Below are 25212 nucleotides of genomic sequence, written 5' to 3' on the forward strand. Positions count from 1 at the left end.
GGTTACATTACGTTATTTTTCTCAACTGATCCTTTTCTTCTTCATTGGTGCATGCATCTGCAGCCTGAACCTGCTCTTCTACCATTTTTGAAAATTCAGGGAAGTCCTCTAATGGAGGAACCTCTGTACTATCCTTTAACTGTGTGGCTGTATCTCTTTGTAGAGTTGACACCTTTAAATATTTTGGAATATTGACTTCCATTTCAATATGCTATTTTATTTTAGTTTAAATCAAATAAGATGCAATTATCTTGGTGACAGCACACCGTCTCACTTGCTTCATACGGACACACAGACTGAATATTATATATTCCCTAGGTTGAAAATCCAAATACTCTGGCAACTCACCCTGCGCATTCACATATCTCTCAGGTATATTCCCAATCACTGCATTACTGAAATCTGCAGTATAATGAGATTTTTGTATCGCCATTCCTAATGCTGAATTTTCCTCTAAATGAATATCCTGGCATCCTTTATTATCCACAAGAATTTTAATAGGTCCATCCCCCAATCTCTACTAGTGGTGTATATTCACATTCTAGTCCTTGCTGCCTCATGGATTCATTTAGGCACCCAAACGCATCAGAATCCCTCATCTGTTGTCCCTTTCTGTGTTTTAGCATTATTGTAAATTGCCTGGTAAATGCAGGAATGGTAACATCCTTTTTCACCTGCAATTCAATTGTATATGTTACCATCTGTGCGCAATGATAAGCTTGTCTCTCGTCTTCAAATTTAGGTGCAGGTCCCCCCAATCTGGACCACACTTTGTGATTAAGGAAGACTAGCACCATACGCTTTCTGTGCATAATGTAATTTCCCAAATAAAAATTATTCTGTGCCCCACTAACTATACACACATTGTGACAAATAGTTTTAGGGCCAATTGTGATTTTCAGCATGGATCTTCCCATGACTCTATTTCCTGAGTATGGATCATCCAACCAAAAATGTGTTGGTTTTTTATTCTGAATTTTGGGATCTCCTCCCTGTCTATTATTCGCTGGAGTATTTTCTCATTAATGAAACTTCTTTCCTGCTCATTTGTTAAAGTTGCTTCTATCACTTGAATTACCATTTACATTGATAGGGATCCATGGTGGCCCATCTCCCATGTGTATCTCATGGTTGAAATGTGTTTTTCTGTGTTCATCTGTGGAGTAACAGGTGGCTTGCATTTTTCTTCTTTTAAATAAAAACGTAATGTGTTTTCATCTATTTCTGTTTGGCATTTTTTCTTGGGGTCCAAGAGACTGGACTAAATCTCCAGAGACTGCTTCTCTTTTTCACCTTGCATTTCACCCTGACACATTAGAATGACAGTGACACTAGGTACACAGCCATTCTGAAGATACACTTCCGCCACATCATCTGACTTAGCCACAGTAATGCATTCTTTTACACTGTTGTTTTGTGACTCAACTTTCTTAGGCCTCAAGGGTTTTTTGGTTAGAGACAATAAGACCCCATTTACCCCATCGATTAGGGGTGACAACCTTTTCAGACAATCCGTCCCCATGAGGAAAGGTATTTAACTGAGATATGTGATCAATACTTCCTGTCTCATCCTGTGTTTCCCTATTTTTATGTCAACCTCAGTGACACCTTTGATCAGTATTTCCTCTCCATTAAAATTGTACACCGGGCCTTCATTTTGACTCACTTTTATATGATTTTTTGGGGACCTCCCTTCATTGATACTTTTTACCAACTTTTTGGACATGATCGTGGCCTGTGCACCTGTGTCAATCATTGCAAATGCATTGCATTTTTCTTCCACAGTGATAGGAGCATAATATCTGTCCTCAACTTCCTCTAACACACACAAAAAGTGTGAATTCTTAGTGATTTCAGGACTCATCTTTCTCAGTCCCTTTTCACTTCTTGCCAAGCACATGGGCATGTGAAATGATATTTTTCCCTGCTTTTTGCCCATTTCATCTCAGGAATCTTTTGTCTATTTTTCCATTTTCAGAACCTATTTGGAGTGTAGCAACTGTCCGCCCCTCTGATCTAGGACCATCAGTGTTTACACTGCAGTTTTTTGACTGAATATTTTCACAATGATCTTGTTGTAGCCTGTCCTTTTCTGGCTCGGGATACCTATTCGCATTTTGCATGACTTCTGTCTTTTCTGTCTCCTGAAATGTGTGGCTCAAAATACTCTTCCGGTGACTGGCCTGCACCCTCCTTTTGAGCAACCATTTTTTCTGACAGGCCTTCATCAGTATTCTGATTTTTAAGGGAGGATATTTTAACAACTAACCCTACCTCTTATCTTCACATAAGATGTCCTTTTTAAATCTGTCTCTCTGTTCTTTATGATTTTCTTGTTGATTTTCTCCTTTTTATTTTTCATCTGCACACACTTCAGTAGTTTGGTTCAACACTAAATTGAACCACACTCCTTTTTCATGTGTGTGAGTACCACCTGTTTCACTTTCACTGGTGTGAGTTTTCGTTTTTGAATAAGCAAACAATTCTGGACTGTTACACAAAACTGATTCATGGGCTTTTGTATTTTTATCATTGCAGGGTCCATTACACATTACATAGTCACTTGTTGTCAGAACGCACAAGATCACTCCTATGACATTCTGCACCTTCACTTGGCTGCTGTTTTTGGACTGCACAGAGTTTTCCTATTTGCTCAGAGAACATTTTAACTTGGGCCTCCAGACATTGACATCTGTCCATGTCCCTGGACTCCTCTCTTTGCAGCGTGGGCCGGTATTGGTTAAATTCACCTTGATTGGGCCTATTTTGATACTTCTCAAGAGATTGATTTCTATTTGAGTTGTTTCTGAACTCCTGGGCCATAGGAGGTGGAGAGCGTGATGTGACCATTCTTTGACTGTGGTCGACTGGTGGTGGTGACTGGTTATAATGGCGTGGGACATCATTCATATTTTATCTTTGATTTAGTGGGAACTGTCCCGTATGCTGATTTCCATTTTCAATGAACCTATCCACATAAAGTGGCCTTTCTTGATGGCCATATACCGTGGTATTAGGGTCAAACCTGCTTTGTGCCCCCAGTTTCTGGTATGAGCCATTGTTCCTTTGATTTTGATTGTTATTCATGCCTGACATATTGGGGCGAAATCCTACCCTAGGGTTGGCTCCCAAATATCTGGGATTAATGTAATTCTCTCTATTGCTAGGGTCAAGTAATTGAAATACAGGGTTTTGGGGTGGCGTCCTCTGTGGTGGTGTGCCCCTTTGATTAGGTGTCATATCATTCCTTGGTTGAGTTTGGGCTGATTCAAGTGGCATGTTTGCAGGTCTTATCTCCATTACTGTTGGTGTAGAGTCTTTTGGTTTTGATTTTACTTCCCTATTCCTAGATCCTTCCTCTCTCTGACAATAGATTACCTCATACAGTTTAGTCCCCTGTTCTACAATCCATTCTAGCGATTTTTCTCGATCAAATTTGTGAATTAACTGTGATATAATGTCTTTTTGAAGACCATAAAAGTATGTGGTCTTAAATTCTGCAGAATTAGGGCTAAAAGATACATCAAAATGGGAAAATGCTCTTTTTAATTCCTGTAGGAACTGGTGAGGCGACATATCTGCCTTTGCTGTCATGGTATATGCTGCCTTGTTGGCCTCTTGCATCTATTGGTAAGGGAAGAAATGATGTCTAACCTCTTTTTCAAAGTCTGCCCATGACAGGTCTTCTTGTTCATTAAGACCCTGAATAACACTAGTAGTTGCAGAATCAAGTGTTAGGTGAAAGTATTGCCTATACTGTTCCCTAGGTATCTGAATAGCTTTAAATATATAATTTCTAAATGGTCTTCTATACAAAAATCACCTCCCTTTTTGAATGGTTTAATCAAAGTTTTGATGGAATTCACTATTTTGATGGAGCTACTTGGTGCATTCTGGGGTACATTACTCTGTCACTCATTTCTTTTCTGAGATGGGCAGGACTGATGATAACCACCAGTGGGTGAATCAAACCCCCCCGATGAGCTACAATCAGGCTGGGGCTGATCTCAACTCCATTAAATATAGTGCCTTGTTGTTTTTCTTGAGATTTAAAACTAAATAGTTGCTGTTCCAAATCCTTGCACCTTTTATGAAGTCAGTCTGCCTCCTGACAAAGGTTAAAATTCTCATCACTAATCTTATTAATCACGGCTTGCATTTAATTTCTTCGCATTTGGCACTGATTAAACTCTCTGTCCTTGTGATTCTACTCTAACATTTTAACAATGTCTTGCTCTATAGCATGAAATTCGTTTTCTCTCTCCATGTTATTCTTTTGAAGCATTTGCATCTCCAAAATGGTATCATCCTTGTCCTGTCGGATTGCGTCTATGACTCCTTTCAGTTGCATCAGTTCCTGTTCACTCTCCTCAAACTGCCTTTTTTCTGAGATAGCTGTCTCTCCATTTCACCAGACTTATATTGCATCTCTGTGTTAGATTGCTCTAATTCCAGTTTTAGACACTTTATTTGCTTACTTGCCTCATCCAGGCTGGTCTGCAATGTATGAATCACTTCAGAATCATTCTCCTGCACTCTTAAAGACCGATTTAAGAGGAACCAAAGCTCAACACATAACCTTATTATGCAATCTTTTTCTGCATTTTTGTCTGACGCTCTGAAATGTCTTAATAGGGAAACCTGGACAATGCTGCTTCTTCAAAAATGTCGTGCAATTACTCTTTTTTCACCTCTCCACATATGCGGTCCCGCCATAAAACAGCATTTTCTGATGACCACACCCCATTGGCAAATAATTTTGCATCCAGGTAGTTCACCAGCTCAGAAAAATGTACTTCAATTTGGGGCATAATGACACTGCGTGCAGCGTCACACTATCACCTCACAGAATTAGTTCCCTTTTAAGTGCACCAAATGGCTGGGCATAACACACTTGCCACGCCCAGTAACTGCTTTAAAATTCCTACCCACAGGCCAACGCACCAAAATATGTTAGGGATTTTGTCAGAGGGCTATTACTAAATTTGGTTGTATTTTATTATCGTGCTAAAATGGTAGCTTAGCGTTATTATAGTAATGCCCTATATGGTGTGACAAGACTCCCCTCCATTACCTGTATTCTATGTAGGTTCAACTCTAAATACAGATTACTGGGCCTATCACACTAAAATATATTGACAGTGCTACCTGTCACCCCAGCCACTTATTTACAAGGCTGGACTACTGTCTTTGACAGATCTGTTCATAAAACATTTTCCATTGTGAATAATTCACCAGTCACACATGCATCATACGTTTTTAAACTTACTTACTATGAACACCAAAATGTACCTCCTGCTTTAACACCCGTGGTAAAATGTATTACCTCCTTTGACACACTGGGGCTCTTCCCTGTAACTTCACACCCTCTTTGTAATTGAATACATTTATACACAGAAAACGCAATCCCCCTGTTTCAGTTTTGAAAATGTTGGTTTTTACATTCACTATTATTTGAGAACATGTTGTGCGGTATAAGCATTAATACAAATTAGAACTTCTACATTAGATTGCATGACCAGTCTGTATTCATGAATGAACATCCACGGTTCGTATTTTACCACAGACCTTGTTGCCACATAATTGGCAGGAGATACAGCCTAAAAGAGAAAAAAAAAACACGACCGCAGGCCAACTTTCTTTTTCTCCTTTTACACTTACAAATTTGTATCTCTTTCAAATGCTAAAAATGCATTATTCATAAAAATGACCAATTGATCCTGACTGACTATAAAAGTAAACCCATTCATTCATACTTACTCCTCACTTCACAAATATATTCACCTTCCACTCCAGTGAGATTCTTGCACTGCTATCTCCGGATCCCTCTGAACTGGATTATCAGCAAACGGGAGTATCGCGAACTCTGCAAAGCCCAGCCACACACACACGAAGGATGCAGCTTGTCTGCCAAGGCATCAGCTTTCCCCGGTGTCTACCACCCTTTAGCTCAGTCTCCAGAGAGCCTCTGCAGTTCTGCCAGGAACCTTGCTCATCTGTCGGCTGAATTCCCCACACCCCTTCTGCCTCCTCATTTTAAATGCTATCACTGTCAATCACACTAAAAACCTGCCTCTAACATGACGTGCGTCATCACACGATTTGGTTTCCCAGGAAGCAGAGCTTTGTGAATATTTGTAACAATCATTTCCTCTGTGTACAATGGCACTTTCTCAAGAGTGCATTTTTTCCCTGCAGTTTGCACAATGAAATCACAGCCAGAAAACTTGTGCCTGCAAGTTTTAATTCCACTGCAAAAAACACCTTCCTTTTGACATGTCATCTGAACCTGGTTGGTACTGCTTTGTTAAAGATAATGGGAGGGGTTGGCTAATTGGTTAGTTTGGGTTAATAAGTACATAGTGTAAACTGGACAGATAACCTGTTCACCCTGAATTGGTTCATTTTAAAATGTGGTTACTACAAGAATGTGCATTTCCATTTGATGTCTGTATTCTGTTTACTGCCTCCTCTGAATATTATGTCATGGCTCACTTACTGCCCCTCATATACAGTATCCCTCCTACACCATCTTGCCTGTCCCAATAAAGTCATATATGAATGTACATGGGGAAATTGTACCTATGCAAAAAGTGGTAATAGGCCATAAAAGTCTATCTTATTTATGTTCTTTCCCCTGGTCAATGTCATTGGTCTGTGTTCCTTTTTTAACCCCTCTCCCGCACCCCCGACCTGGTTTACTCTAATCCAAAAAGCCATTTTTACTTTTAAAGGCCTTGGGGTAAATACAAATGTTCTAATTGTTATTTATTTTCTGCAGGCTTGTAAATCGAGTACTACAATTGGATTACTCTGTTGGTGTCATCACATCAAAAATGGACTCCATTGTAAATACACTCACGTTATTGGAAGGCACTAAGTTAAAACAGAAAGGAATGATGGGTGAGCTGCTTGACAACATTAGTGAAGTAAGATTCTAAGTCGCTACTTTTTTAGACTGAATCCTCACTTAATTACTAGCAAAGACGCCTTACTGTTTGCATTACACAATTACACAATTAAACAATTACTGAAAAGAACATTTCACAATGTTTGCTAGATATGAGTTGTTTATACCAGATTTCTTGGCTAAGGCCATTCAGACACAATACAGAGCATGCTGTTTAATCATTTCACCTTTAACTTCTGATGAAAGAAGAGGCTCCTTCATCCTTGGTGCTTTATTATTGCATGTCACCAACCTGCAAAAGAAGAATATATATATCCAAAGTGTTGTACCATCTCTTTCTCGCCACTCCTAACAAAAGTAACGTTATGACTAGTGCAAAGCCTTTCTAAATTACTATGATGCAGCTAAATGGCATGTTCAGCCAGTCTCACACAGTGCTGCAAAGTGATGAATATATTCTGAAATGTGTTCCAAACTAATGCCTAATTAGTACATTTTGATTTGTAGTTTGGCTTTTTTTCTGTTTTAATAATCTTTATTAGGATTATAAGGAAGGATAAGAACAGCATAATCAAGACCATACAGATGGCCAAATAGACAGAGAATATTCAAAGAAAACATGAGCAAAACTGTTGAATGCGATCCTGGTAAAGAAAAACTAGGTAGGCTGAAGTATTAAAAATGTGAAAACCCAGCCAAGTAGCACAAATTCCGTATCTGCAAGATAAATAGTGTACAAACAAGGAAAACAAATGAGGGGACGAACACGAGAACAAGAGGAAGGTAGGGTAGGAAAGGAGCATATCACAATGGAGCGATAAAAACTCTCAAATTGAATCACAACGCAATCCACACAAAAAACAATGTCAAATCAATTTGAGGAAGAAAGGATGGTACTACAGCAACACCAAAGTGCGCATCACAGGACTGCTTAAGAGCCATGTGACATCGAGCGATCTAAGTGAGCCCATTTAGCATTATATTTGGGAATAGCATCAAGGTAAATGGCCAAGCAATGTTCCATTCTCTGCACATGACATATGTTGTTACACCATCCTTTAACAGAGACATTTTGCAAATTTTTCCAATTGGCAGTGACACATTTAAGGGCAAGAGCAATGAGGAGGTCATAGAGCTTAGCTGATTCCTGTAAATCAATAGTAATAATGGCATGACTGCCCAGAAATACATTAAAAAACGAGAAGGGAAAATCAACATCAAAATTAAATGACGAAATTGCCACACCTCTTCCAGAAATGAGAACATGGGGACATTCATAAAACATATATCTATAGGAGACGAGGGCATCACCACAGGACCAACATTTGTCATCCGCCCCACGTTTTGATTTGGATAGTTTCAGAGGAGTCATGAAGGCTCTATGAGTGAAAAAATACAGAGGTTGCATGATGTTAGCAGAGTTGTAGACACTCTTAATCCTTGCAAATAGTAGAGACGAAGTGTTGTCGTACAGAGTGGCACTGAAGTCCAATTCCCCATTGGATTGCATAGACCATTTGGTGGTAGGATGAGTTGTAATGCTCAAAATTTGATAAAAATTTAGCCCGAGGGGCACCGGAAGCCATGGTTAAGAGGGTTCCTAGTGATTGCATATAATGAAAAATCATCAAATGCAAAAGTATCGGAAAATAAATGAATCGAAAAAATGCATTTAAAAAAGAATTTAAGGGGGGTCCCCCCAACCCCTGTTTTCTTACCCCCTTAAAACCCATTTGCATTCGAAACTATGTATTCGAAGCAATGCCTGGATACCGGTTAAGAGCAGAAGTCGAGAAGCATCAGGTAAATTAGTACAGGTCTGTGAGCTCTGCAGAGCATCCATGCAAGCATTAACCAATTTAATGTAAAAGTTGAGATCTGAATTAGGGATAGGAAACAGGCCTTTTAACTGTTGAAATGATAGAGGGGAGCCATTGTCAATATCTGATAGAAAAATCTGATGCCTTTATTTAACCAGGACTTGCGGTAAGGTGCCCTGCCATTCATAGTAATAGCTATTGTTACGCTCACCTGGCTCCCACAGGGGCGTCGATCGGACCCGGACAGCTGCGACCTCCTCCAACGTGAAGCGTAGTGCAGAGATGACAGACTGGACTGGACCGCCTAATCTCGTCTGCTTGACCCGTAGAAGTATTCTCCTAATGTTTGTAAATGATGAGCTCTCCATCCTGCGTGAAATGCAGGGGCGCGTAGATACCAGTTACTTCACTGGTTTGAAGGCGTTGGAAGAGTTCCGGATGAATATTGACTCTGAGGTTCCAAGCGAGAACCCGTAAGTATAAAGTTCAAAGAGTTCAATATGTCCGATGTTCACTCTTTTACATTCCTTTCTTGTGTTGCAGCTGGGTCCAAGGGAAGATTGTCTTGTGGCAGCTGATGGTGTTCAGGTAAGAGTCTGTATTACCCAACACTGTCCGGCAAAAGATGCTTGTGTTTAAATTGCTGGTTTCTCTCTCCTTACAGGTGCAGCGTAAGAAGTTGCGGTTTGTTACAGAATAATGCCTCCGGTTGTTAATCAGGTAAATTCTAGGTGGAGAGGTTGTATTTGTTGGCTCTCTCGGCTCACCTTATGTTTCTTTTGTCCCCTAGATGGTGGAATTCGGCGGAGAAAATGATGGAGGCTGCGCCGGATCAAAAAATGCTGTGAGGACTGGTGAGTATGGCGCGGCGCTGCAGCTGGCGATGCGACGCATGTAGAATAATGTCTTTTTCAGTTCGAAGACGTGATGATCGGGAATTCAGGTAAGGATTGAAATAATATCTGTTTTCTAACCTTTCCTTCTTCTTTCTTCTATTGCTAGGAGCTCTGGATTCGAGACGGGAGTGGCTGAAGACTGGATGCTGACTGCAGGCACGGTGAGCGTCACGCTGCTGGATGCAGAATAACGCGAAGCATGTGCTGCTGTTCGGGCGTGGTTTAAATAGCCTCCAAAGTAGTTCCAGGTAAGAAGTCCCTAGAACCATACCCGAGTAAAAAATAGTCCCTGAAGTAAAATAGTCGCATCCAGACCTCACGTTGGCTTGGATTCATTTGCAGCATGGTCTGCATGAGGTGAGTAAAGTCTATGAACCTGGCGCCTATGGCGCCAGGACTGATTTCTATTATGAGCCTTGTGCCTAAGGCACCAGGACTGAACCCAGACAGCCCCCAGCCGAGGCTGCTGGGGTTTTATTAAATATCTGGATGCCTGCTCCCGGGGCTGATGGGCTTGATCCGGATGCCCGGGGGTAGGCATCATGACAGCACTCCCCCCCAAGGCCCCTCCTAAAGTTCCTCTTCCCCTTGGTCCTGGTTTGTCTGGGAAGTTCTGATGGAATTTCTTCACCAACCGAGGTGCATGAACATGGCCACTAGGTTCCCATGACCTTTCTTGTGGTCCGTGACCCTTCCAGTCGATTAAATAAAAAAGTCTTGATTTAACCATCTTAGGGTCCAGGATATTCTTTACCTCGAATTCAGGTTCTCCATCTATTAGGATGGGGTCAGGTGGTTTGGTTAATCTTGTCCCAGGTTGAACTGGTTTTAGAATTGAAACATGAAAGACAGGATGAACCCGCATATTAGAGGGTAATTCCAATTTTACGGCCACCGGGTTGATAATGGCCTTAATGGTGTAAGGTCCCAAATATCTAGGATTGAAAGTTCGAGTTCCTTTTAGAGGTATGTGTTTTGTAGCCAGCCAAACTTGATCTCCAATCTGGTATTGTGGAGTTTCACTTCTATGTCGATCAGAATTTTTCTTGTATTTCTCCTGTGCTTGTTTCAAGTGTTCTATTGCTTCATTAAAGGCTTGTGTAATAGTAGAGTGCAGATGAGTCACTGCAGGCATTTCTAAGTGTTGAGGCGAATCGAGTTCTGAGGTTCGAGGATGATGTCCATATATGGTATAAAAGGGGCTTTGTCCGGTTCCTGAATGTACAGCGTTATTGTATGCGTATTCGGAAATCCATAAAATATCTTTCCAAAATGCTTTCGGTTTGGTGTAGCAAACCGTAGCTTTCGGTTTGGTGTAGCAAACCGTAGCTTTCGGTTTGGTGTAACGTAGGTATTGTTCAAGAGTCTGGTTGGTCCTCTCTGTCTGACCATCAGTTTGGGGGTGGTGACTGGTTGATAGCCTTACGTTGATTTGCACCAAATGACAGCATTTCTTCCAAAATTGCGAAATAAATTGACTACCTCGGTCAGAGACCAATACAGAAGGAAATCCATGGATTCTAACAATGTTCTCGAGAAATTCCTTGGCCAAAATCGAGGCGGAAGGTAATCCTTTTAAAGGAATAAAGTGGGCCATTTTGGAAAAAAGATCCACAATAACTAGAATTGTGTTAAATCCATTACACAGAGGAAGATCTGTAATGAAGTCTAAAGACAAGGTGTGCCATGGTGTAGGTGGAATATCCAAAGGTTGTAAAAGGCCAGCTGTTTTTTTCTTCTGACTTTTGTTTTGGACGCAAATACCACAAGACATCACAAATTACTTTACGTCCTTTCGCCAGGTGGGCCACCAGAATTGTCTTTTAGTTTTAGCTTCAGTTTTTGCGATACCTGGGTGTGCTTCCATAAGGGCGTCATGATAATTGGAGATGACTAGTTCTTGTAGTTCCTTGTGTGGTAGAAATAGACGTCCTTGATAGTAAGGCAGGTCATTGATGACTGAATAATCTTGGCCTTTCTTTACCCAGTCCTGCATGGCTGCTGGATCGAAAAGATGTTGGATTTTTAAATGAATGTCTTCTAGAGTCTGTAGAGTAGTTATGCCAAGAATTCTTTGTTCTGAAATTATAGGTACCGGTTCCGGGTTCGAATATACTTCTCTCATCCCTAAACGGGATAGGGCATCTGCCTTGCCGTTTTTTACAACCTGATCGATAAGTGATCACGAAATCGAATTCGGCAAAGAATAATGCCCACCGAATTTGACGCGATGATTAGGCCTTGGCTGTTTTCAAATACTGCAGATTCCTGTGATCGGTGATTACAGTGATGGTATGCCTGGCACCGAGAAGATAATGCCGGCAAGCCTTGAAGGCGGACTTGATGGCTAATAACTCCTTGTCAGTAACCGCATAGTTTAATTCGGGTGCTGAGAACTTTCTTGACCAGAATGCTACTGGATGAAGTTGACCGGTTTCGGGATCCTTCTGGGTCAGGACAGCTCCCATGGCTAAACTGGATGCATCGGTTTCAACTATGTATGGAAGCTCAGGGCGTGGATGCTTTAAGACAGGTGCAGACGTGAATTTCGATTTTAGCTCTTGGAAGGCTCTTTCAGCCTCTTCAGTCCACAAAAAACATTAGTTTTTTCGCAAAAGTGCTGTGATGGGGTGTACAATATGTGAGAATTCAGGAATAAACCTGCGATAGAAATTAGCAAATCCAAGCATGCTTTGTACTCCTTTAACTGAACTGGGTGATGGCCACTTGAGGATTGCGTCCACCTTTCGAGAGTCCATTAGAACTCCTTTTGGAATCAGGATAAATCCCAGGAATTCAACTTCTGTAGAATGAAAAACACATTTCTCCAATTTTGCTTATAACTTGTGCTGGCGTAGTTTCTCTAGGATTGCACGAACGTGCTTCACATGGTCTGATTCTGAGGAGGAGTACACTAGAATATCGTCTATGTATACGACAACACAGACGTCAATGAGTTCACGAAGGACATCGTTCATAAATTACTGAAAGGCTGCTGGTGCATTGCACAACCCGAAGGGCATCACCTGGTATTCGAATAACCCGTACTTGGTGCGAAAGGCAGTCTTCCATTCATCGCCTTTCTTTACACGTACCAGATGATATGCCCCTCGGAGGTCTAACTTAGTGTAGATACAAGCATCCTTAACTTGGTCTAGTAATTCGGGGATCAGAGGCAATGGGTATCGGTTTTTTACCGTAATCTGATTTAATGCGTGGTAGTCTATGCACGTTCTAAGGTCACATTCCTTTTTAGGCACGAAGAATAAAGCTGAGGATGCAGGAGACTTGGAAGGACGAATAAAGCCATTAGCAAGGTATTGGTCCAGATATTGTCGTAAGTGAAGATTTTCGGGTTCCGTAAGGGCGTAGATTCTACTGCATGGAGGTTGTGCACCGGGTACCAGGTCAATTTGACAATCGTATGATCTGTGAGGGGGTAAGGTTTTTGCCTGTTCTTTTTTAAAAACATCCTGAAATTCTTGATATTCCTGAGGTAATTGCACAACTGGATTAGTAACGGTGGCCAGGCTTTTGTTCAAGGTTTTTTCCGGGTAACAGGTGTGTGCACAATCTGGGAAGGTCACTCTCTTCTCTCGCCAATCAATACAAGGATTATGTGTTTCCAACCATGGCATTCCCAGAATTATTTGGAATTGCGGGGCCTTGATTAAATCAAACACAATAGTTTCTCGATGCCCATCTTGACCCAACAGTGTCAGCTCAGTAGTGGAATGAGTTACAGGCCCAGAGGCAATTTCAGTTCCATCGACTGTGGTGATGACATCCGAAGCGGTCTTTTTGCAAAGGGGTAGATTCATCCTTGAGGCCAATTCGTGGTCCATGTAGTTTCCCACGGCCCCGCTATCAATGTATGCCCTTACTATGTGCATACGTGATGGCTGCCTTGGATCAATTAGGACCATTGGTATAACTAGGTGGGAGGTCTGAGTGTCCTTCTTTAATCTCGGCAAGCAGACCTCTACGCTTGTCGGGCGTGGTCGTTTCCCGAATCAGGCTCTATTTGACTTTTGTCAGCAACTCCTACTACTTTCTTGGGTGGTTTTATAGGGCAATCCCGTAGAAAATGTCCTGCGGTTCCACAGTACAGACACAATTGCATCTGCCGTCTCTTTTCTCTTTCCTTTTGAGTTAAGGGTCCTTTAACCCCCCCCCGATCTGCATAGGTTCTGATGCATCTGTTCCTTTGGGGGTAACATTGGGTTTAACCCACACCCGACTCTCGAACTTAGCTCGATCAGCCTTTCTATTCTGAAGTCGGTGGTCTAACTGGACCACTAAGTCTATATATTCTGCGCAATCCTGAGGTGGGTTCACAACTTGAGCCAAAACATCTTTGCGTTCTCCCCGAAGCCCACGATGAAATAATGTAATTTGTTTCTCCTCAGGCCATCCGGTTTCCACCACCAACCTATTGAAGGTTGCGATATAGGTTAGCAGATCCTGATTACCCTGTCAAAGGGATAAAAGTTCGTTATCCAGGGCCTGTCCCTGTGAATGTCTGGCGATTAGTCTTTCCATGCTTCTTTGAAAACCCTGAAAATCCCGAAGAAGAGGGTCATCCTGGTTGACTAGTGGAATTGACCAGTCAGCTGCGCTGCCACTAAGATATAATAGTACAAAGGCTACTTTGGCTTGGTCATTTGGAAAAGCTCCAGGTCTGCATAGAAAGTGCAAGCAGCATTGATTCATAAACACTGCAAACCTTTTTGGATCCCCAGCAAAGCGTTCGGGTGGAGCTAAAGGAATAGCTCCTGGTAGGATTACTTGAACAGGATTGCTCGATGAAACAGGAGCTGGGTTTCCCCCGAGTCCAGGTAGGGGTGTTTGCCCAGCTTGATTTTGCAGCAGTTGTCTAGCAAGATCATCTGTGCGTTCCTTTGACACAATCAGTTCTCTCCTGAGGGCATTAGTCTGTTGGCACGCAGAGTGCACTTCAGCCCTAAGTTCCCCTAATAATTGGGCTAGTTGGTCTGTTTCGGAGGTTTCCATAACGCCCGGGTGGGAATTTGTAGATAGGCTTCGCGTTCTGTTACGCTCACCTGGCTCCCACAGGGGCGTCGATCGGACCCGGACAGCTGCGACCTCCTCCAACGTGAAGCGTAGTGCAGAGATGACAGACTGGACTGGACCGCCTAATCTCGTCTGCTTGACCCGTAGAAGTATTCTCCTTATGTTTGTAAATGATGAGCTCTCCATCCTGCGTGAAATGCAGGGGCGCGTAGATACCAGTTACTTCACCGGTTTGAAGGCGTTGGAAGAGTTCCGGATGAATATTGACTCCGAGGTTCCTGGCGAGAACCCATAAGTATAAAGTTGAAAGAGTACAATATGTCCGATGTTCACTCTTGTACATTCCTTTCTTGTGTTGCAGCTGGGTCCAAGGGAAGATTGTCTTGTGGCAGCTGATGGTGTTCAGGTAAGAGTCTGTATTACCCAACACTGTCCGGCAAAAGATGCGTGTGTTTAAATTGCTGGTTTCTCTCTCCTTACAGGTGCAGCGTAAGAAGTTGCGGTTTGTTACAGAATAATGCCTCCGGTTGTTAATCAGGTAAGTTCTAGGTGGAGAGGTTGTATTTGTTGGCTCTCTCGGCTCACCTTATGTTTCTTTTGTCCCCAAGATGGTGGAATTCGGTGGAGAAAATGATGGAGGCTGCGCCGGATCGAAAAATGCTGTGAGGACTGGTGAGCATGGCGCGGCGCTGCAGCTGGCGATGCGACGCGTGTAGAATAATGTCTTTTTCAGTTCGAAGACGTGATGATCCGGAATTCAGGTAAGGATTGAAATAATATCTGTTTTCTAACCTTTCCTTCTTCTTTCTTCTATTGCTAGGAGCTCTGGATTCGAGACGGGCGTGGCTGAAGACTGGATGCTGACTGCAGGCACGGTGAGCGTCACGCTGCTGGATGCAGAATAACGCGAAGCATGTGCTGCTGTTCGGGCGTGGTTTAAATAGCCTCCAAAGTAGTTCCAGGTAAGAAGTCCCTAGAACCACACCCGAGTAAAAAATAGTCCCTGAAGTAAAATAGTCCCATCCAGGCCTCACGTTGGCTTGGATTCATTTGCAGCATGGTCTGCATGAGGTGAGTAAAGTCTATGAGCCTATGGCGCCAGGACTGATTTTTTTATCAGCCTGGTGCCTAAGGCGCCAGGACTGAACCTAGACAGCCCCCAGCCGGGGCTGCTGGGCTTTCATTAAATATCTGGATGCCTGCTCCCGGGGCTGATGGGCTTGATCCAGATGCCCGGGGGTAGGCATCATGACAGCTATGTTATGCCATAAAAAAAGGAGAGAGATTCTGGGCAGGGGATCCGCAGTGGGGGAAGAGAAACATTCTTAAGGCTGAAATTGAAGCCTAAATGGGGTCTGAGAATGCAGAGGAGAAATGACTGAAGATGTACATTAAATCTGTAATGTCATACAGGAGTACCAGTTTTTTTCCAATATACACTAAGATGTGGTGTGAGAGGGAACAGAAGTGGTAAACCAGAAACAAGTTTGTCTGAGTAAGAAGGCAGAGTGATAGAGTTTAAAGTCGGGAAATCTGACCTCCCCCACCATCATGTGAGGCTCTTAATTTGCTAATAGCAATTGTGCCCACACCCCAAAGAAAATTGAGAAGAATAGAGTTAATGGACTTAAAAAATGAGACAGGTAGTGAGGTCAGGAGTAGTTGTAGATAGTATAGAACAATGGGTATGGCATCATTTTAATGGTATCAAGGTGACCCCACTAGGCTAGGTAAAGGGGTGACCAACCTAATGTGAGTTCTTTAAGTCTATTGATTAGCGACTCAGCATTAATTTTAACAATGTCGGCTCCAGTAGAAGTAACATAGGCCTAAGTATTTAATTGAGTTCTGATACCATTTAAATCCAAACGCATCTAAATCCTGCCTAAAGCAAAAATAGTTAAGGGGAAGAATTTCAGACGTGTGTCTAATAAGCTTGTAACCGGAGAGCAAGGAAAACTGATGCAGTCTGTCTAGCAAGAAAGGAAGCTGGAGCTTGGGGTTTTTAATAAGCATCAAGATGTCATCAACATATGGAGCAATTTTAGTACTGGAAGTTCCATGTGGGATTCCAGGGATGTTTAAATCAGATCTAATGAGTTCTAATAGAGGTTATAGAGATAAGATGTAGAGAATGGGGGAGATAGGGCAGCCCTGTCTAGTGCCTCGTAGTAGACGGAATAAGGATGAGAATAGTCCATTAATACAGGTAGAAGATTTAGGGAAAGAATAAAAAAGTTTTGTAAGTGAGATAAAATATCCCCCACTGCCATACCACCGCAAAGTTTGAAACATAAAATCCCAGTTGACCCGGTCAAAGGCTTTTTCAGCATCAAGCACAATAGTGGCATACCCTAGATAGTCTGTTTTGTCCTTAGACACCAAGTGAAGAGCATTCAGTAGAAACCTGGCATTCGCAGAAATGTTCCTACCCTTGACGTAGCCAACTTGATTAGACTTGATCAAGGCGGGGAGAGAAGATTCAATTCTGCTGGCCAAAATGTTGGCAAGGATTTTGCTTTCTGCATTAATGAGGGGGATTGGTCTATAATGTGTCACCCTTGGGGAAAAGAATAAAAGAACTTTAGAGAAGGACCCAGACGAAACTTGTTGAGATGTTTAATAAGAAAAAAGCATCTTTAATCTGGAAGAATGGGAACTAGCAAAGTGGCTGAAAAATTCATTAGAGAGCCCATCGGGACCTGGGGCCTTCCCTTTACCTAATCCCTTAATGGCACGATTAATCTCAAGAAGCGTAATCTCACCCTCTATATGGGAGAGATCAGTTTGAAGATATGATGTTCTGCTGATTTTATTCAGAATAAAGTCAATATGGGTAGGAGAAACTGAGGTCTCTGGGGTATATAACTCAGAGTAAAATTGTTTAAAACAGTTGAGAATGTCATCCGGGTTAGTTGGAAAAGTGCCAGATTTATCTTTGATATGTGATATAAACGTCTTTTCCTTCTTAGACTTAAGGTATGAGGCAAGGGATCTGCTAGCCTTGTTAGAAGTATGGTACATTTTGGTTTTATATTTTAGTAATGCACCAGTGGCCAATTCAGTGAGTTGTTTATTTATCTGAAAGCACAATGAAAGAACAGAGCCAAGATTCACATCTAAGGGAGAGCGATAGAATCGTTTTTCACCGTCAGAGAGCTGGAGATATAAGTCATTAAGATGTGCTTTATGCAATTTCCTTTTCTTGCAAGAGTAAGCGATAACATGACCAGGCAATGTCGCTTTAAAGGCATCCCAATTGGTAACAACTGAAGTGTTGTGGTCTAGATTCTCAGCAAAATACTGTTGATACAGGGAATGAAATGACTGGATGAACTGTTGATCATGAAGCAAACTATTGTTAAATCTCCAACGAGACAGTGTCTTATTGATATAAGCAAGATTAAACGTGGTAGAGACCGGAGCATGATCAGAGATGATAATGTTAGAAATAGAAGAGTCAATGATAATACCAGTGAGAGACTTCAATGAAAAAATATAATCAAGATGTTATAGAGTATCATGAGGGGATGAGTAAAAGGTGTAATCCAAGTGAGTGGGGTGAGAGAGCCTCCAGGTGTCAACAAGACCAGTCTCAGCCAAACAACACGTAAAAGCCTTATGAGACTTGGAGCTTTGAAAATGCTCTTGGATTTCTTGTCTAAAAAGGGATCCTGTACCTGATTAACATCTCCACATCAAATGAGATTATTGAGGCCAGAGCTAAGAATAATTTGCTTAATAGAATCCCAAAAACCAGGGTCAGGGAGAGTGGGGCCATACACATTCAAAATGGATAGAGAGTCAGAGCCATTCAGAAGTTTAACCCATGCCCATCACCCATTAGTATCAGCATCTTGTGCTAATATTTTGTAGGACAATTTTTTGTTAATAAGTATAGCAACACCATGTTCTTGCCGATGGCAGGGCTAGCAATAACATCTTTAATCCAAAATGGTTCATGGTTTCAGAAAGAGACAGGTGAGTCTCCTGTATACAAGCTACACAATGGCTTGAACTTATTAAGATGGGAGATGATTTTGTGTCTCTTTATAGGGTTATTGCACCCTTTGATATTCCAAGTTATGCACTTATAAACAATGATATCACATGAATAAAGATAAAGAGAACTGAAATATATGGACCACAACATGAGAGTAATCAAAAGAGAAGTGCACCCATAAATCACATGTGGAATCCAAAACATGTAATAATAAGATAGATGGCTTCAGAACAAAGACCAGACATAAAAGGAAAACACATGAGGGTAAAGGGGAAAGAGAGGGAAGCCAGACCAAAAACAAGGGGTGTTTACATGTAGGGGGAAAAAACACTATTCCAAATGGTAAGGCACATAAAAGATTAATGAAGCAATATGGTCAGGCCAATAAATAGGAACAAACTGTAAAAATGTAATTGGAGTGGGTGACACCATTACGGCTGTCTAACACACATCAATGATCCTTAACAGGAGAATGGGTCACAAAACCACACCCAACCCATCAAAAATATAGAACGTGAGTTTGTAGTACTAATGCATACAATTTGTTAAAAAACACCAAGTGCACATCGTGAGTGATTTTGAAGGAGCACGGAATAAAAAGGATGTATCTTACATTAAGCTGTTTGAGAGCTGGACGAAAGGACAAGAATTGTTTACAACGTTAAGCAGTGATTTTAGCCACGTCTTGCGAGATATGAATTTTGCTACCTTGCCAGGTAAGGGGATTCCTTTCCTTAACCTTTGAAATCAGTAGCAGGAGTTGAGTGAATTCCAGAGGATAGAATATCAGCATGCAAGGGGGTTGATGAGATGAAGAATTTTTGACTGGACCAATAAGATGGGCACAGTGAATGTTGTGCAAGGTACTTGAAGAGAACCATCTCCGGTTCCGGAAGCACCTCAAGACCTTCCTCTTTTCTTCTGCCTTTGCGCCCCCCTCCCTTGCTGATCTGTTTTCTCTCAGCACTGTGCACCTGGCCTACCCTATGACTTCCGGGCCAGGTACCTGCTCACCCTGCCACTCTTCCGCACTGCCTCTGTGGCCACCCCTTGCACTGGGGTCTGTATCTGTACCCATACAGCCCCCCTCTTCCTCATGCACTTATATAACATACCCTGTCCGCTGCATAAACCCAGCATTTGCCACTTGCTGGCTGTACTACCACAGTTTGTTGCCTCATTATTTATTTATTATCTGTTTCTCCTTTGCTCCACACATACCAATTCTCCCCCCTCCCTGCACTTTTCCCCTCTCCCATGCACTTGCGCGTTCTCAATGTCACTGGGCCTAGTAAGATTGTTGTACTGTTTCTCCCGTTTCCCCTCCCTTGCCTTGTCGCGCTGTGAAACACATGTGTATGAACGCGATAGAAATAAAATATCATATCATATAATTTGGTTGGAGACGAAGCAGGAGTTGCAGAATTTCCTGTAGGAATGATATGGGACCAGATACTTCAGAGTCCTCCGACAGACCAGTAACACACAGGGTTTTTCGCCTACTTCTTTTCTCCAACTCAGTATGCTTTTGAAGATCCTGGACTGTTTTTTCCAGTATTGTCAATTTAAGGGAAACATCCTCCACAAAACCAACCCTTCTCTCCATTTCGTCCATTCTGCCTTCGAAGCCCTTCCACCTGTCATCCAATTGCTGCAGTTTCTGGTTAGTGGTTTCAACGAAGGGCTTCAGAGCTCTGATCTCTTGCAGAATAGCATCAATAGCCGGTGGTGAATCACATTTAGGTCTTTTGAGATTGGCCAAGGGAGGAATTGAGGCCTTGGAAATGGGCTGTGGTTTTTGAGAGCTTTTACCCGAAGCCATGTTAGAAAATAAGGTGGGCAAGATAACCGCTGTAACCTAACAGAGATATAGGAGAAGCCAACCAGCAGCCAGCAGTAAAGGACAGAGCATTAAAGGCTTTGAAGACCCAAACCAATAGATATAATTAGAATGAGGTATGCAAGCAGCATGTTTTTATGACAAATAAAACAAGCCTCTCCAAGTCAGTCCAAAATAATTGCAGGAATTGTAGAATAGTGACCAAGGGCCACCACCGCAGGTAAGACGTCAAAGAACAGTGCAAATTCAGTCAGAGGGCAAGAAAGAGGTGGTGTAAAGAAAACAGGCAAAGTACAATAATGAAGCTCCTCATGGAAAAGCCTGCAGAATCTTGACAGAAAGCAGATGAGACGCATCATACTTTTTTTTAAAGTAAAATTGTCACAATAGGGCAAGGTAGCAAGCGTGGCAATAAAACGTCAATGAAGATAATAGACAAAAAACACTTAACTAATGGTATGTAGTTGAGCCGCAGTAATAAAATGAGGCAGGTGGTGGCGCACACTTCAAAAACGAAGCCGTCGAGCCAACAAAGCCCGAGCTGGCTCGTTGCATCGTGCGAGAAGCCCAATGTCTTCACACGTGATGCGGCTAATGGTTACAAGAAAGGGCGCACGTTATCCCTCGTAGAAGGATTCCGCTGAAAGGAGACATTGGGGCCACTGGAGGGCTGCAGAGCATGTAGGTGTGAACCACGCTAGCAGACAGCAGCAGAATGTTGACAAAGAAGGGCGCTAAGTGTGTAAATCAATTGATGAATTAAATGATGGATGCGCAGCAAAGTGGTCAAGCGGCCATACTCCCAAGCGCCAAGACACGCCCCGTGGTTTAGCTTTCAATGGACACATTTTAAATATGGAGGAACAACTCATGTATTTTTACAAAAGTAGTCCTGCCCTGCAAGGCTATGATATATGCTGAACACATCTTTGTCCAAACCCCACCCATTCCTGTCAAAAACCCAACAACTCATCTCTAAATCAATCCCAGCTCTTGTCAAAGTTCTGTCAGTAGGCGGTAGTTCTGTCAAATTCCCCTAAGAATCCTATGGACTCCGAAGATGTGGGTTAACACAGCAACGTTGCAACTTTTAATCCTGTGGTATGCAAATCGCGGTAACAGTAATCGATGTTGGCAGTAGTTGGGCAGAATTACCACCAAACTCGTAATGACGCACAATGTTATTTATTTGGCAGATAACGTATTATATATTATTTTAACTCTATCTCAGAGGCTCCTGTGCCTTTATAACACTGGTATCCATTTTCACAATGGTAGAATATGCTGGCAAGGTTAGGCAAGTGAAAAACAGCATTTGCTCTCTCGAGTCAGACCAGGATATTTTGATTGTTACTGATGACTAGAAGCATTGTCATAGTGAATGTAAACACTTACAACGCATATTTTGCAACGGCTCATAAACTCCATTCTCCATCTTCTGGTCGGCACAGTGGAGTTATTGGCACTTCTCTAAATTGATGACATTAACTACACACGAACGAAACATTTCACGGAAAGCATACAGTACACACTGGGTCTTTCTTTCTCAAAACAGTTTATATTTAGAGTTCCAATGAATTAAATGTTGCCTGCTATACACCTGCTTGCATTGTCCGTCCCACATAACGACATCTATGGCTGCAAAACCCCAGGAATTTTATTAAAATACAAAATATTCAACATTAATCTGTTCAAAGATACCTTAAAAACATCCCACATTTTTTATTTGAAGATTATGCTGTCATTAAAATCCCCTTTAAAAACAGCAATGCAGGTTCTATGAATCAACGTGCAAAATATATTTTGGAGACACTTCAAAGCATCATCGAAATAGCAAAGAAAGGTTCTACTCCCATTTTGCAAAGACGAATGCATCAAACCCGTCCTCGCCGAATATGAGAGACGAAAAGGCCGGCCAATCAACACGGGTACGCCCCGAATGCAAAATCGTAGAAAGTGTCATAGGTAGGTAGGTAGTACATGTGTAGATCGCACTGTTCACCTCGAAAGAGGCATCAAGGCGTGAGTTACATCGTCCAAAAACAAACCCCTGCTTCCCAAGCTGAAGACATTTACAGGGTAATTCATAGATTTCAGCGCAGAGGCAGCGCACGCGAGCAGCGCAGAGAGGGATCGTGCACCAGCGTGCGGCAGCTGTGTGCTCTAAACAGCATTCTGGCGCACCACATATTCATGGAATTTCCAAGCCATAATGAGCGCTGGCGCAGAGAACATCCCGCAGCGCCAGTTACGCCCCCAAGAACGCCCCTTGCGCAAGGAAAAGCCATTGAAATCCCCAATGCAGCGCAAAGGCCCGCGCTAACTCTGGAACCAGCTTACAGGTCCGCTACACTGCAGCCACGCGAAGGGGGAACGTGTATTTCTGGGGTGCGCTGGAATTATCACATGCGACAGGGCTGATGCGAGCGGGGTACGTGTATTTCTGGGGGTGCGTTTGGAGAATCACACGCGATAGGCCTTGTGCGAGCGGGGTATGTGTATTTCTGGGGGTGCGCGTGGAGAATCACACGCGATAGGCCTTGTGCGAGCGGGGTACATGTATTCTGAGGGGTGCGTGGGGATAATGAAACGCGAAAGGCCTTGTGCGAGCGGGGTACGTGTATTCTGAGGGGTGCACGTGGAGAATCACACGTGTTAGGCCGTGTGTGAGCAGGATACGTGTATTTCTGGGGTGCGCTGGAATTATCACATGCGACAGGGCTGATGCGAGCGGGGTACGTGTATTTCTGGGGGTGCGTTTGGAGAATCACACGCGATAGGCCTTGTGCGAGCGGGGTATGTGTATTTCTGGGGGTGCGCGTGGAGAATCACACGCGATAGGCCTTGTGCGAGCGGGGTACATGTATTCTGAGGGGTGCGTGGGGAGAATGAAACGCGAAAGGCCTTGTGCGAGCGGGGTACGTGTATTCTGAGGGGTGCACGTGGAGAATCACACGTGTTAGGCCTTGTGTGAGCGGGATACGTGTATTTCAGGGGTGCGTGTGGCGAACCACATGCCATAGGCCCTGTGCGAACGGGGTACGTGTATTTCGGGGGTGCGGGTGGAGAATCACACGCGATAGGCCCTGTGCGAGTGGGGTACGTGTATTTCGGGGGTGCGCGTGGAGAACTACACAAGATAGTCCCTGTGCGAGCGGGGTATGTGTATTTCGGGGGTGCTCCTGGAGAACCACACGCGATAGGCCTTGTGCGAACGTGTATTTCGGGGGTGCGTGTGGAGAACCACACGCGATAGTCCCTGTGCGAGCGGGGTATGTGTATTTCGGGGGTGCGCGTGAAGAACCACACATGATAGGCCTTGTGCGAGCGGGGTACGTGTATTCTGAGGGGTGCGCGGGGAGAATCACACGCGAAAGGGCTTGTGCGAGCGGGGTATGTGTATTTCTGGGGTGCACGGGAAGTTTCACACGCAATAGGCCCTGTGCGAGCGGGGTACGTGTATTTCTGGGGTGTGCGGGAAGTTTGACATGCGATGGGCCCTGTGCGAGCGGGGTACGTCTATTTCAGGGGTGCGCATGGAGAATCACATGCGATAGGCCCTGTGCGAGCGGGGTACGTGTATTTCGGGGGTGCGCATGGAGAACCACACGTGATAGGCCCTGTGCAAGCGGGGTACGTGTATTCTGAGGGGTGCGCAGGGAGTTTCACATGTGAATTGGCAGTGTGGGTCCTCCCAGGTGTGCCCTCTACCCCCTCCTCAGCCCCTGCAGGAAGCCCACACCGCAGGGGACCACCCTGCACCCCTGGTCATGTCCCGTAGGCAGCCCATCCACCCTGGCCATGCCCCCCGCCAGCCCACATGTCACCATGCACCAGTGAGCACCGACTCATGTCCCCCTGCACCCCCACCCATCCATCAATGACGGGCACCTGCCAGCAGGCTCCGACTCATGTCTCCCCCACCCACTCACCCACCCAGCAGTGAGAGGCACCTGCCAGCAGACCCGACTCATGTCCCCCCTCCCACTCACCTACCCAGCAGTGACGGGCACCTGCCAGCAGGCCCCGACTCATGTCCCCCAACTCACTCACCCACCCAGCAGTGACGGGCACCTGCCAGCAGGCCCCGACGCATGTCCCCCTGCACCCCCTCACCCACCCATCATTGACGGCCACCTGCCAGCAGGCCCCAACTCATGTCCCTGCACCCCCACCCACCCATCATTGACAGGCACCTGCCAGCAGGCCCGACTCATGTCCCCCTGCACCCCCTCACCCACCCATCATTGACGGCCACCTGCCAGCAGGCCCCGACTAATGTCCCTGTTCCCCCACCCACCCATCATTGACAGGCACCTGCCAGCAGGCCCCGACTCATGTCCCCCTGCACCCCCTCACCCACCCAGCAGTGATAGGCACCTGCCAGCAGGCCCCGACTCATGTTCCCCACCCACCCACCCAGCAATGACAGGCACCTGCCAGCAGGCCCCGACCCATGTCCCCCCACCCACTCACCCACCCAGCAGTGACGGGCACCTGCCAGCAGGCCCTGACTCATGTCCCCCGGTACCCCCTCACCCACCCAGCAGTGACAGGCACCTGGCAGCAGGCCCCAACTCATGTCCCCCCACCCACTCACCCACCCAGCAGTGACAGGCACCTGCCAGCAGGCCCCGACTCATGTCCCCCCACCCACTCACCCACCCAGCAGTGATGGGCACCTGCCAGCAGGCCCCGACTCATGTCCC

General features: G+C 44.1%; 1 protein-coding gene across 4 annotated transcripts in view; it reads left to right on the forward strand.

The window, feature by feature from the left end:
• Positions 1 to 25212, forward strand: part of LOC138472450 (polycystin-2-like protein 1) — a 2384383-nt gene that overhangs the window by 2205168 nt on the left and 154003 nt on the right. For 3 of the 4 annotated variants that reach the window (XM_069610623.1, XM_069610625.1, XM_069610626.1), the window contains one exon: positions 6782 to 6929. In XM_069610623.1, the coding sequence (XP_069466724.1) occupies positions 6782 to 6929 (148 nt within the window). The remainder of the gene's footprint in view (positions 1 to 6781; positions 6930 to 25212) is intronic. The other variant, XM_069610624.1, reaches the window with a different exon arrangement.

Source organism: Ambystoma mexicanum, chromosome 8 (assembly GCF_040938575.1).
Source record: "Ambystoma mexicanum isolate Mex_15411 chromosome 8, UKY_AmexF1_1, whole genome shotgun sequence".
Taxonomy (NCBI): Eukaryota; Metazoa; Chordata; class Amphibia; order Caudata; family Ambystomatidae; genus Ambystoma; species Ambystoma mexicanum.